Raw genomic sequence first — 19,271 nt, forward strand, 5'->3', positions numbered from 1 at the left:
GTCCACCAAATATCACTAGGATGTTTAGTTTTTCTTTGTAGTTCCATTCAATTATAAGCAACCCATTTCCTATTCAGTTTTAGTACATCCATTGTTTGCTAGAGGAAATTACGCTGTTTGGTTGTAATACTTCCATATCCAATTACTGTAAGTGTATTTTATGTTTTATTGTAAAGCAAAGTGTAAAATATGCATGCAGTGCACATATACAGCTTAAAAGGTAATAGGAAAATATTTAAGTTTATTTTATTGTATTTAGCTGCAGGTATTTGAGAACCAGGTCAGCAAGAAATTTGATATACAGTAGTACCTTATTCAGTAAGGATTGTTTTAGCAAAGCTGCACACAGCAGGGTTGCAAATACAATCCTTAGCAATGCAAATGCAGGAGAATTTACATAGCACCTCCATCCTGTCTTTGCGATCTGTACACTGCGATGCAATCGCAGTTCTGGATGAACATCACAACCATTGGTCTCAATATTCACATCTGACGGCAGGCCAAGTAAGCTTGTGAGGCCAGGGAAACTGCATCTCATGACACAGTCCTTGGACTTGCTACTCCTGGAAAATTGGTATTGCAGTTTCCAGAACATCGAGAAACTGCGGATTGGATCGCATAAGAGATCCAACCTGAATAAGGCCCATAGATGAGAAAGGTGATCAGATTAGGAGAAAAGATGATGAAAAGATAAATTGTGATAGTAGTACAGTATATGCCTCCCAGTCCCTAGGGTCCACTAAACAGGATCCATAGAGCTACACATGTCCAGCAACAAAGTATCCATCAAAGGGTATTCCAAATGTTTTCAGTTTTGGTAGCGAACAACACTAAAACAAAGAAAGCAGAAAGCTACTGTATTTAGCTACAATTTGTTGTTGCCTAATATATAGCTGAAAATAAACACATATGAAAGACATAAAAAAACCATAACAAACTTGGTAAAATATCCAATTAGTCCCGATAGCCGACACTTATCTGGGATTATGTTTTTTGTGCCACAGTCATGCAAGACAAAATCCCCTAAAACTAGCCCTTAGAGCCCTATTTTTTTTATAAAAACATGTGGGTCCAGGAATTTATATCAGAACCCATGTGTTTTTGTCTGAAAATGGGTCAATAGAGCTATAATTGGATAGCCCAATAATGACCATCGGGCTAAAATCATGATAATATCAAGTTTTTTTCAACTGAAAATTAGCACTGGTAATTGGATACCCCCATAATATAAAATCTGTAGTATGCAATTCCCAGGTTCCCAATTGTTGTTGTTTATCACTATAAATGAAAGTACCTCATTGAAGTTTTCATATCACACATACTGTATAGTCAAATAAGTATAATGTATGCTTAAATTTGATTCTAAATTATAAAACCCAAGGTCAGTAAGTTTACTACAGCTCAGCAGTTCTTAACATCAGTTTATTATAACAGACACTACATGTTTTTTTTTTAACTACCAAAAGTTCTAGGCAGATTTTTAGATCTGTTTCTCAGCTTACTGATTTTGCAGGGTGGTCTCTAAAGGTTTCAGCAGGTATTTGCAAGCAGTTTGGTAAACTTCAATTACAGTAGATCAAGGCCATAGTGTATAACTTTTTTTTACAATATTTTGTTTTTATAATTGGACACCAGAGTCCAGCATGGGCTACAGTAGCAGTTTTACTTCCATTAAAAGATTCCTCCTAACTGCTTATTTTAAATAGAAGCTACATCTGATAAAATCCCTCCAACTTGACTACAAAAACACCCTTTTATAGAATGGTCAGTCAGTCACATGTGATCATTCTTCAATATATCAACCTCTGTAGCCTGGAATTCTGGCCCCATAGTAACCCGGTTACATACATATATTTCAACACACACTATATTAAACAATAAAAATATCAACTAGACTTTGCAAACCATATGTTATATTTAGAGAAAGGCTTATACAGTATATAACACAATAGATGTCTTCACATTTACAAATGTATATTCTGTTCATTGTTTAAATTATATCTGATTATATTATATCAGATATTATCAGTATTTGTAAGCTTAAAATTGAACATTTCCATACTGGAACACAACAACATTTATTATTATTATTATTATTATTATTATTAATAATAATAATAATAATAATAAATGATGTTATTATTCACATTTCCAGATCCTTTCCAGATTTAGACAAAAATAAGTTGCGCAGTGCAACCAACTGTCAAACAACCAATAAGAATGTTATGGTTGTTTAATTCATTTTGAGCAATATTCTGGTAATTTATTAGATTTGATGTACCATTTACATTTTGAAAATGATGAAATATAAAGATACAGGTTTTAGCACAATCTGGGCAATTTGCCAGCTCAGAAATTACACGTTAGTATGCAGCAGCTCATTAAAGTCATATAACATTTGAAATAGACAAGTAATCGGTAATTCATTTAAATCTGAGGGGGTTAGCACACTATGGATGATAAAATCATTAAATGAATGCTTAACGTCAAGCTTAATTATTGTTACTGATTACCTCTATTTGAGAATTCACAATACATTTTGCATGTTGAGTAGCTATTCAGCACGCCATTTCTTTCTCAATAAGTACAATCCCAGACACAATTTATTCCTTCTCTTCGAAATATAGTAAAATTGTGCCTAACTTAGTCCTATTGTTTTTGGGGTTAGCTGTTCTCAGGTCGCTTCCACAAAATACATTGCTGGAATCATTGTTTCCGGCTATATTTTCCCATACAAGTACACTTGCCATGTAAATTCTATGTTAATTTCTTTCTTTTTCTCATCAACAGATGTCTGCAACTATCATCACATTCTAATATTAAGGAGAATCATAATCTGGATTCATGTTTGGATGAATTTTTAATTGCGTTTTTCTGTGAAATCAGCTGTGCTTCATGAGCAAATAGTAAGTCAAAATGACTCCGTCTTTATTTTTAGACAAACATTAATAGCTCATTGTAGATGCAACATTCCATTCATCCATCAATCCACCAATCTTCAGTTTTTATATTTTTTTAATTTCTATTTAGGAAAACTATGTTGTAAGTATGTTTTTTCATATATTTCTACATGAAGGATGCTAGTGATAAGGCTCCCCTTCCTAAGTACACAGTACCTGAGATGTGCTCTCCTTCACTTAAAACAGTGATTCAGACATTGGTGTCTTAAAGATTGAGCAAAACTGGCAATTAGTAGCAATGCTACATTGTTCCCTATAGTCTTTGTTGTTACATCTGGCTACAAGATACTGTATGTGTCAAACTTGGCACTTTTTACATTTTGTCACCCACTTTTAATTCATCTTGTATTCGTTTTGCCTTTCTATAAATGCAAATTCCCATATCAAATAGCATTTGTTATACCTATTTTATTTATTTGTTTATTACCAGTTATTTATATAACGCACACATATTCAGCAACGCTTTACAGAGAATATTTGGCCATGTAATTCTTCTTTCCTATAGTACTCTGACTGGGATAAAATAACTTGTGTAATGCAAGCATCTGTGAGTCCCCAGTGAGCTTGCCCAGTGTTTTTAAGCTGCAATCATTTAAAAGGCAAAACCAAGCTGTTTTTTACTTTAAAATTATAGCCCCCTTTAAACTGCAGATTTGTCGGGAACTCTCAGATGCTTGTATCACGCAGGCTATTACATTTACCTCCTTGTGTTGTCTACTTAATCTAGTTTCTTTCTTTGACAGGCTCAGAATAGGTAGAAGTTAGAACAGGGTTCTGTTTGGCTTTGCACCCAGGGTGGTAGCTCTGGTCAGATACCCCCTTTATGACCCTGAAACAACCCTTCCCTTCTTAAACAAAATGAATTAAACTAATTGAAATAATATCAATAGCACTAAATTTTAAATTTCATCAATAAAGTTCAATAAATGGCAAAGTTTTTTTTATGAGTTGAATGATGCCTTGTTTTTTTTTTCTATTGTCTCACACATTTTTTCCCTGCATATCTAGAGCATTATCAGTACAATAACACTTAAGTGCTAGTAATTTTGCTTGTACCTGAAAATACTTGTTTTCTATTTGCCTGTTGTCTTCACTCCGACCTTGTAGTTTAGAGGAGATAACAGGTTTTAGAGTCTTGAGTGGAATGATTACTGCTTCATCAACAAATCTTGAACTTTTTGACACCAATTGGCAAGTTCAGAATGCTGACAGAATCTTTTATTTAAATATACATTTCTGAATAGAAATTCTCTTTTGAATATTAAAAGGTACTTTCCAGTGAACTAGGAACCATTTTCTGTTCTCTTTTCTGTTAGTATGTCATGATCTGTTAAAGAGAATCAGAATCAGCCTTATTGGCCAGTTATACTTGTTTATACTTGGAATTTGTCTTCAGTTTGCTAGTAGGTAACATATAAGCAGGTGGGGAAGGGGGGGGGGGACGACAAGTAAAGTCATACAGATAGGTATACCATAGTGACACAAGTGAGTTACATGTACGTCTAGTCAGTCAATGTTCAGCAGTTCTGCAGGTTGACAGCTTGGGGAAATAAACTTTTGAGGCTTCTGGTGGACCCGGCGGGGACGGTACTGTAATGCCTGCCTGAAGGAAGCAAGTTACACATGTTGTGACAGGGGTGTAGCTGGTTGTTTACTATCTTTGTAGCCCGCTTTTTAGCTCTGGACAGGTACAGGTCCTGGACTGAGGGAAGGTCGTCTCGATGATATTCTCTGCGGTTCTGACCACCTTTTGGAGCCTGCATCTGTTCCACACGCTGACGGAGCCGTACCATACCAGTATCGACGAGCACAGTACCGACTCCACAATCGCAGAGTAAAAGAGGAGCAGGAGCTTCTGTGGGATGTTGAACTTCCTTAGTTGCCTGAGGAAGAACAACCTCTGCTGCGCTTTCCCGACAGTGGCGTCAGCGTTGGACCCCCATTTAAGGTCCTGGGAGATTGTGGTCCCTAGGAACTTGAAGGAGTCCACTAGCGATACCACACTCTCAGCAATCGTTAGCAGAGGTGCACTAGCTGACCTCTTCCTGAAGTCCACTATCATTTCAACAGTTTTGAGGGGGTTGAGCTCAAGGTTGTTGTGGCTGCTCTAAAGTAATTTGAATACATTAAATGATTTGCTTTGTTACCTCAGCAAAAAAGAAAATGGATCAAATATTAACAGATATTCACTCTCAATAACATTTATTAAATTAACTTCAGTAGTAAAGATGTGTCCTCACTTAGCATTAATATGCCACATGGCATGAGTGACCCACTCTAAGTGGCAGTACGGATGGTATAATGGTTAGCATTACTGCCTCACAGCACTGAGGTCATGGCTTCGATTCCCACCACAGCCCTAATTGTGTGGAGTATGTATATTCTTCCTATACTTGTATAGGCTTCCTCCGGGTACTCTGGTTTCCTCCCACAATCCAAAACTATACTGGTACCGTAGGTCACTTGGCACCCTACATATATTAACCCTAGTGTGTGAGTGTGTGAATTTGCATGTATTTGGGGCAGACTGGATAGGCCAAGTGGTTCTTATCTGCCATCAATTCTATGTTTAAGAGGTACAGCATACTATTTTCTTCTGCTGTTTGGTGCAATTGAAACCGCAGTGCATGAGGACACATCTGTATTTCAGAGTACCCAATTTATGAATATTCATATTAGAAACTATTTTGAATATGCTAGACAGCTAGCGCAAACTTCTGTGATGTTGTAAAAGTTGTAGTAATGTGGGTAGTGATCCATAGAGAGACAAACTAGGGATCTATAGTCCACAGTTTGAACATTTTAATTCCTAGATGTCCTTCATGCTAGCAAGACAAGTCCTTTAATAAGTAAGAACATCAGTACTTTGAGCATGATAGTGCTATAACAACCACATCTGAATGACCTTTCTAAGGCCTGATTCATAAAACCAAAATGTGTACAGTTGACCAATGTTTTTTGTACTGCACATGAGTCTGGGTGGAACTGTGCATATGTTCCAATTGTCTGTGCACACACAGAGACACAGTATAGACATTTACATAGTGTCAGTTGATTTTAGTGGACATTCCTGGGAGGTAACAGGGGAGGCTAAGGCGATACAAATGAGTCATGGGCATGTTGTTAAAAATGGCTATTTCCAAAGACACACAGAAACTCACTCATTATGCCATACATGGAGAAATTGCACCTGCACAGGGCTGGGATACATTTTTAAGTCTCCCACATGTTCCAATATGGGTATGGCAGAGGGGTCACCCCTGACTTGCTGAGAAACCTGTCTATCAGCCTTGGCATCCTGTTCTATACTGACAGGAAGTTGACGCTGTCATTACAGCAGACTGATCTCTGCAGTAAACAGGAATGCAGTTAATATAGTGGCTGGTACCTCCGGAGTAGCCAGCCACCAGGAAGTACCAAAATGCCAGTTGCAGCTAGAGCAGAGTGCAAGTACCCCATCTTATCATGTGTTTGACAAAAAGGGTAATGGGGAATTGGGAAAACTTGAGCACAGGTCTAATTTAATGCAACAGTGTGGTCATATAATAATTATAGAATCCACAATAGTTCACAAAGATATATCTACCATCCTGTTAGAGGAGTGAAAAGTAGAAAAATGTCTCCCATGGAGGTGCACCCCAGAGAGTTAATAATAGATATGTTAACAAACAAGAGAAAAAGGTCTCTCGTTTTTTGGGGGGCAGTCTTATTACAAATTATGTATACTTAAAATTTAAAATTTAACTTTTATTATAGATCAGCTAAGAAAAAATTGTTCATCATTTAAAACAATAAAACAGACACAGACAGAACATAAGCATAAGACATATATAGTCCTATACAAATTATGTACAGGCTATTGATATGAAGTTTCACAATTTACTGTAAATAAGCATAGCAAAATATTCAAGAAAAATAAGGATACAAATATTTGTTTTCTGTACCATTCAGGGTAATATTTTAGTATAAATACTCAATGAGAAGCCCAGTAGTAACATTTAAACAGTCAATATATATTATATTAATCCTGTGGGATAATCACACTATCATGTTATACTGTTATATTTACCAAATCTAATGCATCAATTTTCACACATATATAGAGACACACATTTTTCAATTATTTTAGTCTGTAGAACTATCATCACAGTCAAATAATCCGTTAAGATGTAATCAGAGAGGTAAGTGGTTTTATTCTGAAATAGAGACTCCTTGTTTATAGATATCGACACACCTGTCGTCAGTGCAGGTAGAGCTGCTGCTATTCACTGTGTGCCAGGCACCTCAGGGCTAGAAGTAGATAAAGGTAGAGCTTCTGCTGTTGTAGTGGCAGCCCAGACACCCTGTTGAATCAGTGCAGGGAGTCCTTGAGCTCACACACACAATGAGAGAGCCCAGATATAAGAGATTTGGAAAAAAGACACACCTGTTTATTATGTGTATGCTGCTTCCCTGCACATGTATTACATAGGTGCAGGGTGAGTGATACCCAGTGCCTATCCCCTGGGTGAATGATTGTGTTAGTGACCCTAATGGTGGGGAGAGCCCTGTTGCCTATTTTGGCGTTGCAGGGCCACTCAACCTACCATGCGGTCCTATGCACAGTCATGAGTATGAGAGACAAGGATATACCTGTCTGGGCAAGCAGTAAGTCCCCAATGTGTTCCCCATTTACTGTATGGTAGCACTGGTGGAGCAGCATCCTGTTCAAGACAGGGAGCTCTTTCTCATGTTCTCAGACAGTTGTTTCGCACTTGCTTCCTCAGTGAGACTCCCGATCTCACATTGATCCCAGAGTGAGCTTACTCTGTTTGAAGTAACCAATAGGAAGGCTGGGGGCATCAACATTGATGACAGCCCTGCTTCCATTGGCTATTACATGTCATCTGTATAAGGGTAATACATTGGCTGGGAGACTGGTTTATAGTACCCATTGCCAAGTACAGTCTGGTCCCCGGCACATAGATCTCACTGTTGAGTAGCTGGAAGGATTGTGTTCTAAAAGCCACTGTTAAATAATGGACAGCCCATCACAGCTAAACAACAGTGGCATCTAACCCATAGTCCCTGCTGCTAAAATAGATGGGAAGTACATGTTATGATATTCTCTGAAATATAATATTGGATAAATGCTCCCTTGGGCGCCCTAATAGTGAAACACAAAGCAATGTGTAAATCAAATATACATCCCTTGTGATATTACACAACCGAAGAGATCACAGAGACAATCCTCAGGTTGATATTTCAAATTGTTGTCTCCATCCCCAATCAGGTTTTCATGGATATGTCAGCATATGTAGAGAGAAAATTGGAAAAACCATATGTGTAGTAAAGTAAATTTAATACATACAATCAACATACATAAATAGTCCACATAAAATCACAAAAAACAAATTCATTGGAGAGGAATCCCCCTATCCCAGTGAAATGGATGTGCTGAACAATTACCAGAAAAAAAGAGAACTGGTGGTAATCAGTTCTTTAAACAGGCTCAAATGCTCATAGTCACCAGGTCTCCCGGGCAGGCACACTGGGATCAGTTCCTGGCAGTCGCTAGTTAATCCAAGTCACCTCAGTGGGGTCGTGGTCTGGGATTCCCTCTCTCCCATCCAACGCGTTTCAACCCGTTCTGTGGGTCTTTTTCAAGGCAGAATGAATTACCCTACACCAGATGGGTATTTAATTGTCCATCGTCCAATGGCAGTGAGTCCGGATGATTGTGCAGCTGGGATCCCTAATGCATCTCTGCCCACCTCCCTGGTCACCCGGGCAATGTGGAAGCCAAGCATCACCGTGGCTTCCCCGCTACCTCACTTCCGGGTGCATGTAGCGGCGGGCAGCGCCATGTCACATTCTCCCATACGTATCATGTAATTGGAATATCCCCACCTCATTATTCCGGTGGGGAACCATGGCAATATATATGCTTGTCTTACAGTCAAAAGTACTTGTCCCCGCTCGGTCACCATGGAGATAAAACTACTTAACAATATAATGCTCCAAATAGGATGTTCCTTACAGATTTCATCTGAAATAAGAACATAATCTAATTGATCAACTTATTATGGTACAGGAAACATATTTTGATGGACACAATAAATTATCATGATTACATAAACAATATTATATGAAACCCACATATAAAAACAATTAAAAACCAATTATACTATTAAAAAACAGATAAAATGGGATTTAAATAATACTGCAGAAATAAAACCCTCTATTGGTCTATAAGAACCATTTAAGCTCAAAATCATTATTAAGGCCATGTGGATGCAGTGCATTCCATTCATAAATACACTACATCTCACTTTTGGCAAGAGCTGTAGCAATATTTCTGTCGATTATTGCACCTAACCAATCTAATTACTACAAATCTAACAATCTCTTTGGTTGAACATTTATGATGAGTTTTAAAATGGTTGGATAGGGCATGATTTTCTAAACCCTTTCTTATATTCCTACAATGTTCACTCAAGCGTACTTTCAAAGGTCTACTTGTATGATTAATGTAAAAAAGGTTACAAGTGCATTCTATACAATAGATAACATTTTTGACATTGCATGTAATAAAAAAAGAGGAAGGAAAAAATGGTAATGCAAGTGCTTTGCCAGTGTCCAGCACGATGAGTACTGTAGAAGTGGAAGACAAACCTAGAGAAAATCAAAATCAGGGAATAAAAATCTTTAATATCAGCTCCTATACACTAACTGAGTATGAGACAAGTGTACTAGAGAAAGGTATGAAATATGCACTGACAATTCCTATCAACAAATTTGAGACTTTTGTTGATATATATGTTTATACGATAGTTGTGCATAAAGAAGTTTTTTCTGTCAAAGGAAACAATAGGTAAACTGGGGAATATGGAACTACCAGGGACAGCACTGGGGAATATGGAACTACCAGGGGCAGCAGTTAAGGGTAACTTTAGGCTAAAATCAGTCTTCTTTCCAGTCCATGTTAAGGATAACTTTCTCGACACTTTCTGTGAATTGGTTCAGGATGACCTTAGAAATATAAAACCTACTGGAATTAAACACAATTTGACTTTTAAAGAAAGGACAGCACTTAAGGATCTTAAATCAAACTCTGATTTGGTAATCAAGCAAGCAAATAAAGGGTGGATAGAGCTGATAGAGTGGTGGTAATGGACAGGGACTGGTATGTTAAAGAAATTAATAATCATTTAAAGGACCAGAGCACCTATTCAAAACTTAGGTCAGACCCAACCAGTAAAATTGTTGAAAATTTACAAGGTCTAATCGATAAATATAGTAGAGTAGGGGTCCTGGAAGAAATGAAATCAAGTTCCTCTTAAATCAAAAACCAGCCATACCTACATTGTATTTATTACCAAAAGTCCATAAGAACGCCACCCATTCCCCTGGGAGACCTATAGTTTCCAGCATTGACTCAGTTACAGCGAATTTGTCTGAATATATAGATTATTTTATACAACCGCTGGTATTGGGTAATACCTGACATCTTAAAGTTACGAAGGTCCTATTAAATTTCCTCACCACGGTTTCATGGGAGGAAGGTACGATTTTGGTCACAGCGGATGTGAAATCGCTTTATTCAATTATCAATTATGAGGCAGGCATTTATGCCATAACTTCATTTTTGAGTAGGAGTACCTTAGAAAAAGAAGTCAAAAATCTTATTATAGATATTATACGTTTCATCCTGAATAACAATTATTTTATAGTGGATGGGGATTTCTATGTTCAGAAGGTAGGAACAGCTATGAGCACCAGGTACGCTCCAAGTTACGCAAATATCTTTATTGGACAGTGGGAATTGGACCAAATTTACAACGGCCATGCCTTTGGAGCATACCTGGTGTCCTGGAAATGATATATTGATGATAAACTCTTTATATGGAGAGGAAGCAAAGAGCAATTAGATTTATTTTGTACTTACCTTAACAGTAATGATCTGAACATAGAACTTACATTCAATATTGATGAACGAAAGGTAGATTTTTTTGGATATCACCATATTTGTTGAAGATGAAAAGTTTTGTACTAAGACCTATACAAAAAAGACACTGATTCCTGAATGTATATAAATATTAACAGTTGCCATCACTCAAATTGGCTGGATTCTATTCCACACAGTCAATTAAAAAGATTAAAAAGAAATTGCATGGAGGAGAATGTATACCAACAAGTAAAGGATCTAAAGAGTAGATTTGATAGAAGTTGTAATCGAAAAGAAAAAATAGATCAGGCTGTGGAAGAAGTTGACAACATAGATAGGAAATATCTTTTATCTAATGAACCCTGTGAGCAATCAAATAGCAATAGGTTCAAATGGGCTTTCATAACGGGTTTCAGTTCACAACATAAAATCTTAAAGAAATCTACTGGGGGATCTTGAAGAAAGACCCTGTTCTGGGAAATCATATCCCAAAATGTCCAGTTTTTATTTATAAAAATGCTTCCAATCTCAAAAACTCTTTAGTTAGGAGTTATCTCCCACTAAAGAAGAGAGAAGGGAGAGTGCTTGCCAAAGGCTTTTACCATTGTGGTACCTGTGTCGGGTGCCGTGAAGTGAAAAGTGATGGGTCAAAAAAGACGGCTATGATATCCATTAATGAAAAATCCCTGAACATATCAGATTTTATTACATGCAATGTCAAAAATTGTATCTATTGTATAGAATGCACCTGTAACCTTTTTTACATTGGTCGTTCAAGTAGACTTTTGAAAGTATGCTTGAGTGAACATTGTGGGACTATAAGAAAGGGTTTAGAAAATCATGCCCTATCCAACCATTTTAAAACTCATCATAAATGTTCAACCAAAGAGATTGTTAGATTTGTAGTAATTAGATTGGTTAGGTGCAATAATCGACAGAGAGATATTGCTACAGCTCTTGCCAAAAGTGAGATGCAGTGTATTTATGAATGGAATGCACTGCATCCACATGGCCTTAATAATGATTTTGAGCTTAAATGGTTCTTATAGACCAATAGAGGGTTTTATTTCTGCAGTACTATTTTTATCCCATTTTATAAATTTTTTAATAGTATCATTGGTTTTTAATTGTTTTTATATGTGGGTTTCATATAATATTGTTTATGTAATCATGTTAATTTATTGTGTCCTTCAAATGATGTTTCCTGTACCATAAAAAGTTGATCAATTAGATTATGTTCTTATTTCAGATCAAATCTGTAAGGAACATCCTTTTTGGAGCATTATATTGTTAAGTAGTTTTATCTCCATGGTGACCAGGCGGAAGTGACGGAACGAGGACAAGTGCTTTTGACTGTAAGACAAGCATATATGTTGCCATGGTTCCCCACCGGAATGACGAGATGGGGATATTCCAATTACATGATACGTATGGGAGACTTGTGACACGGCGCTGCCCGCCGCTATGTGCACCCGGAAGTGAGGTAGCGGGAAGCCACGGTGATGCTTGGCTTCTGCATTGCCCGGGTGACCAGGGGGGCAGGCGGAGATGCATTAGGGATCCCAGCTGCACAATCATCCGGACTCGCTGCCATTGGACGATGGACAATTAAATACCCATCTGGTATAGGATAATTAATTCTGCTTTGAAAAAGACCCAAAGAACAGGTTGAAATGCATTGGATGTGAGAGAGGGAACCCCAGACCACGATCCCACTGAGGTGACTCGGATTAACTAGCGACTGCCAGGAACTGATCCCGGTGTGCCTACCCGGGAGACCTTGTTACTATGAGCATTTGAGCCTGTGTAGAGAACTGATTACAACCAGTTCCCTTTTTTTCTGGTAATCATTCAGCACATCCATTTCACTGGGATAGGGGTATTCCTCTCCAATGAATTTGTTTTATGTTATTTTATGTGGACTTTTTATGTATGTGGATTGTATGTATTAAATTTACTTTACTACACATATGGTTTTTCCAATTTTCTCTCTACATATGCTGACATATCCATGAAAAACTGAATGGGGATGGAGACAACAATTTGAAATATCAACCTGAGGATTATCTCTGTGATCTCTTCGGTTGTGTAATATCACAAGGGATGTATATTTGATTTACACATTGCTTTGTGTGTCACTATTAGGGCACCCAATGGAGCATTTATCCAATATTATATTTCTGAGAATTCTTAAATAGGTGTTTTGGAGAGATACCTTTGGGGTATTTTGCACCACAAGACTGCCCGTTTTTTGTCCACCATTCTTTTGCGCAGTCTGCGAGTAACCAGTAATTTTGTATTAACATGTTATGATAGTCGTAATTGAAGGGCCGGTTAGCATAGCTCTGAATTGCTAAAGGACAATAGTGTCATATCCCCACAACATCAGTCCTACTGCTGAGTGCCTATGGAGACTTCTATAAATGGTAACCGCGTATCACATAGCAGTTAGACTATATTAAATTGGTGTTTATATGTCCATAATTAGTTGATATATAGTGTCAGTTGCATGAATCTTAAGGACTGTCTAGGGTAAGTAATGGCTGATGGTAATGGATGAGGGATTATTAACTACCTGTTAACAAGGTAAATATTATAAAAAGGTTGTTTTTTATTTTTATTTTTTAAGCATCACAATAATGGTCCTTCTATAATTGGTCAGATCGTAGAACCTGATGGGGGCAGTAGGAAAGATACTAGGTAGGCTATAGTGATAATTAAGGTGTATAGGAATGACTGTATGTGGGAATGGTGAAGGTATTGAAAATTAATTTATAAAAGATATAAAGGCAGAATGAAGAGAATAAAAATGAAACAGTATAAAAAGATGGGGGGGAGAAAGATGTTGGTTATGTTTCTTATGGTCTGGGGTAATTGTATGCCCGATTAATTGAGTGTGTCTGAAATAAAAATTACAGTGTCTAGTGAAAAGTGTGGTGATAGTGATTATCTTGTATTCGGTTGGCAACTCTGGTGATATGAAATATTGTGTGTTGTAAACTGTAATGATATTGAAGCATAATGTGAAATGTGGTAGGGTGTTGTTGGTATAATTTTATGTGTTAAAAAGCTTAGTTGAATATTGAAGAACTGTAATTATCTTGTAAACAAAAATTGAGGGATAAGATAGAGTGCAAAAAGTGCTTAGGAAAAGGGATAATTGATTAAATAATTAAAATTAGAAAAATAATAATAGTATATACTGATGGGAAACATTAAGATACATTAAACCAATGTGCCTAATCAGTAATGGACTTTAGAGGAAAGCACTGTAGTTTATTGTCTCAATCTGTCTTATCTATCTCATTACCCCATCCTATCATGCCATTCCAACACTGGGTGCACAGTGGGCACCAGTGGCGGCTCCAGAGGAGGGGCTGCAGTGCAGTCCAAATTTCAAATAGGGGAGACACTCCAACTGCCACCAACTTTCATCCAAAACTGACTCACTGGCAGTTGGTTGGCTCCTCTATTTGATTTTGGACTGCGCTGCAGTCTCACCCCTGGAGCTGCCACTGGTGGGCACATAAGTCAAGGTGCTGGCGTGGGCCCTCCTGACTCATGGGATCATGGGCCCATGTGCACTGTATGCCCTGCACCCATAATAGATATGCCATTGCTATAGCTGCAAACATTTTGCTATACTTGTATGTGTGTATTTTGATCTGCTACTGTAGTATCTTAGGAACTTAAGATGGTTCTTCCAGGGCAGGTTGAAATATTTACTTACACAAACATACTGTGTTAATCTTCATTTTTTTGCTTATAGAAATGACCTTCAGGGCCTGATTCAGAGATGCAAATGGATTTGCGCTGCATACAGATGAATCTTTATGCAGAATTTTCTAGAACTGCACATGCAAACCACTTGTGCTTACATTTAAAGTTGCATACAGTATATCTTATAGCGTGAACTACCAGAGGTGGCTCAGTAGTGTTAGCATGCAAGTTCAGTACTACAGTACATCAGGGGTATTCAGACACAAATTTTGCAAGATGCCTGGCACAAATGAGCCGCACCATGCGCTGTGGTTGCTGCATTCTTATACAGATTCAGACCCAGCTGCACACAGAGATGCAAGTGTCGCATAACAAATAAATCAGTACAGTCTTGTGTGATTTTGTCGCATCACATTCATATGAAAAAGATGCTCAGAAAAAGCTGAGCTGCACGGGACCTGGTCCACCGAGAAGGAATGTTTGGGGTGTACACATGAGTACACATTACCGTCATCAACTTAAATAAGTCTTGATTCCTACTATAGTATTTTTATTTTTAAGTTAAAGAGCTAAAGAACTTGAAAGTACTCAGGAAAAGAGATGCATTACAATGGCTGTTTACCGCTGAGCCTGATTTTGTTGCTGAATTACATCTGATTGTCAGAGAGAAAAAAACAAGGTCTGGATAAGCATCATGGTAGATGTATTTCAGCAACAGTTGAAGTGTTATATATACAGCGCTGTCACAATTTATTGCTTGGAAATATGGATGTGAATTGAATGATTTGTGTTCTATGCTTTGTATATTTGAAAAATAAACTTATGACTTTCCCAAATTTAGACCAAGGTTAAACACATTTTAATATCTGGTGAAAGCACTGCGGATGGCATCTGTGACATTCAGTTCAGAACATCTGCTTGGATGACATGTCACTTTGTAATTTTAAGTCCGATTAGTGAGTAAGATTGTCAGATTTATGTTCTTTCTGTACGCTGAGCTGACAGTTGTCACTATGCTGACATTCATGTCTATTACCCACAACATTAACCTGCTGTGTGGTAGTAGCTGAGTACTTGCTTTATCTGCATTATTTTATGGCAGTCGAGGTTCTCTCGAAATGAACAGTAATGATTTATTTAACAAAAAAATCTAATTTTATAGTTAGTCTTAAACCTTGAAAAAAAATGTGTTTATAAAGAATTAGTAATTACACATCTAACATAATTTTGGTATTGTAATTATTGGTGGAAGGAGGCAGCTCAATGGTTAAGGACACGAAGAATCCCATTATCTGCTTCCTGTGACATGCTGTGTGACAACTCCATTAGACTCTCTATATTCCACCCTCAATAAAATGTATTTGAACTTGATACAGAATACTTAAGCCCAAATTCTCTGAAGAAACATGCAAATTTCACAGTACATGCATAATGAGGTGAATATATAACAATACAATGCTAAAAATCTTGCTCCTGTGTCCCCAAAAAGCCCTAATAAAATGAAAGCCAGATAAGGTCTACTAAGTAGAAAATATTAGATGAGGGTATAACTTTTTGATATACACAGATTTTATTTTACAGTTCAAAAATACTGCAAAATGTTAAAATGTTAAATACTTATCTTTATTTGAAAAGCAAATATTACTGTGTTTAAAGTTTGTATTTCAGAATTTTTTGGGTGGAGGGTATCCAATTAGCTGTGAAAAATCATCTTGTGCAGAAAACTGAAGTTTTGAAAAAAAAATCCTGATGTTTCCCGATATTTGATTACAGGCTATCCTATTTGGTTGCCTGTAAAAAAAAAAATATTTTTGTCTCACTAAAACACACAGGTTCGGTGAAACCTGTATGTTTTCACATTAACGTCCCCGAAAAGATGACACTTATCAAAAATGTTGCTTTGTCTGCCTGATGCAGATGAAACAAAATCCCCTATAAGATGCAGCTTGCTCCAGTTTTTTGGGGTCAATAGGATAGCCCTGGCAATAGAATTACAGTACATGCGGTTAATGACCGCAGGTAATTGGTTACATTTTACAAAGATAGACTGATCTAAAACCTAAAGCATTTTCAATACAAATACAGATTTTTAGAATCTTGTTTTTGCTATTTTTGAAAAGTGGCGAAACAAGAACCAGAAAGTGTTTGTTTGTGGTGTTTATAAGATGAAAAAATTCTGTTTGCTTTTGGCTCTCTTTTTTGAACTTTCAGTATAAAACACTTTTTTTTGCCATCTGGGTTAAATTATTTTTGACATTGTAGAATGAATAAAAACACTGGTATTTTCTGAAAATTAAAAGTCATGTGAAAAAAGGTATAATTTGTTTGGGTAACACTTAAACAAAATAAGTGATATAGATGATGGAAAGTGATGAGCACTAAATGACTTCAGCACATGGGTGAGAAAGATCTCATCAGCTAAGGAGTTAAATTGGTGTAAAGTTCGAGATATTCCATTGAATTTTCAAACTGTAACTGTTTTTGCAAAGCAGTTCAGAAAGTTTTTAAATTATTGAGCATCACTTACAGCCACAGTGTAGGACTGTTCAATAGACAACTGTTAAGCGTGAGCTGTCTAACTCATTCTGCCATTTTATTTATAGCTATCTAAACCTATCCTAATTAAAATAGCTTCCCAATAAGTTTTTAAGTGCAGAAATGTGTTTATTTGCTAAATTATGTATAAAACACATTTTTTAAATAATGTTTTTTACTATTTATAGATGATGATGTTGTTGCTGTTTGTAGTCATTTTCACTACTTAGGACTATTTTCCCAACAGGTATGGGTCATTAAGTCGACCACACTTAGGTCACCAGTCATTAGGTCGACCACTATTGGTCGACATGCAGTAGGTTGACATGGTCAATAGGTCGACATGTACTAGGTCGACATGGAAAAATGTTGACATGAGGGTTTTTTATGTTTTTGGTGTCGTTTTCTTTGTAAAGTGATGGGGATCCCCAACTAGTGCACCATGTCCCCTCGCATGGTGAGCGATCGGGCAAGGTGCCTCGCTCCACTACCGCTGCGCTCGTCACAGGTTACCGTTCCCAATTGTAGTCCACGTGGATCATAAAGTATGAAAAAGTTTAAAAAATGAAAAAAAATCTGAGAAGCTCATGGTGACCTGTTTCCATGTCGACCTAGTACATGTCGACCTAATGACCATGTTGACCTAATGCATGTCAGCCAATAGTGGTTGACCTAATGACTGTTGACCTAAGTGCTGTCGACCTAATGACCGTAACCCGTCCAAACACTCTTCGTGTATGTAGGAGTTAAATTTAAAATTTTAATAGAATATGTCATTTCTAATAGAAAAATATCCATGCCATATCATATATTTATTTAAATCCCTTTAAACCTGTGTTATTAATTTTTGCATTTATGTGATGTGCTGATGATTTTAAGTGGAGTGTTGAAACAAAAGAAGTTTAGATATGTTTTAACTATAATTTCCCATTTTTTTAAAGACCAATATCCTTATCTGTGCTACGGCATATGGATTTCCGGACGACATGTGATGAGGTGAGCATTAAATTAGATAATCAAACTTTTAATGGAAAATATCTTTTAGTATACCAATGTGTAGTAGGAGAATCTGAGATGTGTATATGTTATAATAGACTGTTTTAGCCAAGGAAAAGAAATGCACAGACAATTAGTTACTGAATTGAAAAGATGCAGTATGAGTAATTTAAATAGATTTCCAAAATTAAGATACTGAAATGATTTTATTCAACAAACTCTCTCCAACCTGGCATCCCTAAACTCAAAGGCACTCACTTTTTAAAGACAGATCGCAGAAGCAAATTTGTTAGCAGTTGGGCAAAACCTTGCGCACTGCAGGGGGGGGGCAGATATAACATGTGCAGAGAGAGTTAGATTTGGGTGGGGTGTGTTCAAACTGAAATCTAAATTGCAGTGTAAAAATAAAGCAGCTGTGTGTGACATATTGTGAATAAGGGGCTCTATTGTGTAATACAATGTGTGGCGCAAATTGATATTGTTATTTATTTTTATTTTTTTGGGGGGGACGTGCAAGCTGCTGCCTTGCCCCAGGTGCTGAAAATCCTAGTTTCAGCCCTGAAAACTGGGTTCTACTATTCCTAATTGAGGTGACATTTGAGGACTGATAGGGTAAATCTGGGATTATTGCACACACAGGAGATGATCAGCACAGCAGCAGTCACCCTTATGACAAGCATCTACACTTTGTGATTGGGTGTGTACAGTAATTGTTAAAAATCATATTTAAAGACTAGTTGAAGTAGTTAATGATGGGATTCAGGGTGAGAGCATGCACATCTGATTAAACCTTCAGCTTTTTGCATTTAGATTTATTTAGATGTAATCAAAGGAGGAAATTACTGAAAATAGAAATTCAGATGACCTTTCAACAGATTTCTGCTATGCATTCATTTGGGCAATATACTTTCATTTTGAAACCACTTTGTAGAAAAAAGGACCTTTGCTCTATTGTTCCTGTGAAACAGGTCACATTAGGTAGGCATCTGGCAGTCTCATTTAATGCTACCTCCGAGTTGTTTGACAAATGTCTTTAGACATTCAGCACAATAAAGTAATTGGACATAATAGCAGAATTGTGTATTATTAAGCATTTTTTAACTACTTATCTGTTTAATGGATACAAATACATG

At 37.0% G+C, this 19,271-nt stretch overlaps 1 protein-coding gene across 1 annotated transcript in view; it reads left to right on the forward strand.

Annotated features, from left to right (window-relative positions):
* Window positions 1-19,271, forward strand: part of SNTG1 (syntrophin gamma 1) — a 1,036,287-nt gene that overhangs the window by 527,214 nt on the left and 489,802 nt on the right. The window contains exons 5-6 of the mRNA XM_063923704.1: window positions 2,791-2,906; window positions 18,084-18,138. Of these exons, the coding sequence (XP_063779774.1) occupies window positions 18,112-18,138 (27 nt within the window). The 5' untranslated portion in view covers window positions 2,791-2,906; window positions 18,084-18,111. The remainder of the gene's footprint in view (window positions 1-2,790; window positions 2,907-18,083; window positions 18,139-19,271) is intronic.

Source organism: Pseudophryne corroboree, chromosome 5 (assembly GCF_028390025.1).
Source record: "Pseudophryne corroboree isolate aPseCor3 chromosome 5, aPseCor3.hap2, whole genome shotgun sequence".
Taxonomy (NCBI): domain Eukaryota; kingdom Metazoa; phylum Chordata; class Amphibia; order Anura; family Myobatrachidae; genus Pseudophryne; species Pseudophryne corroboree.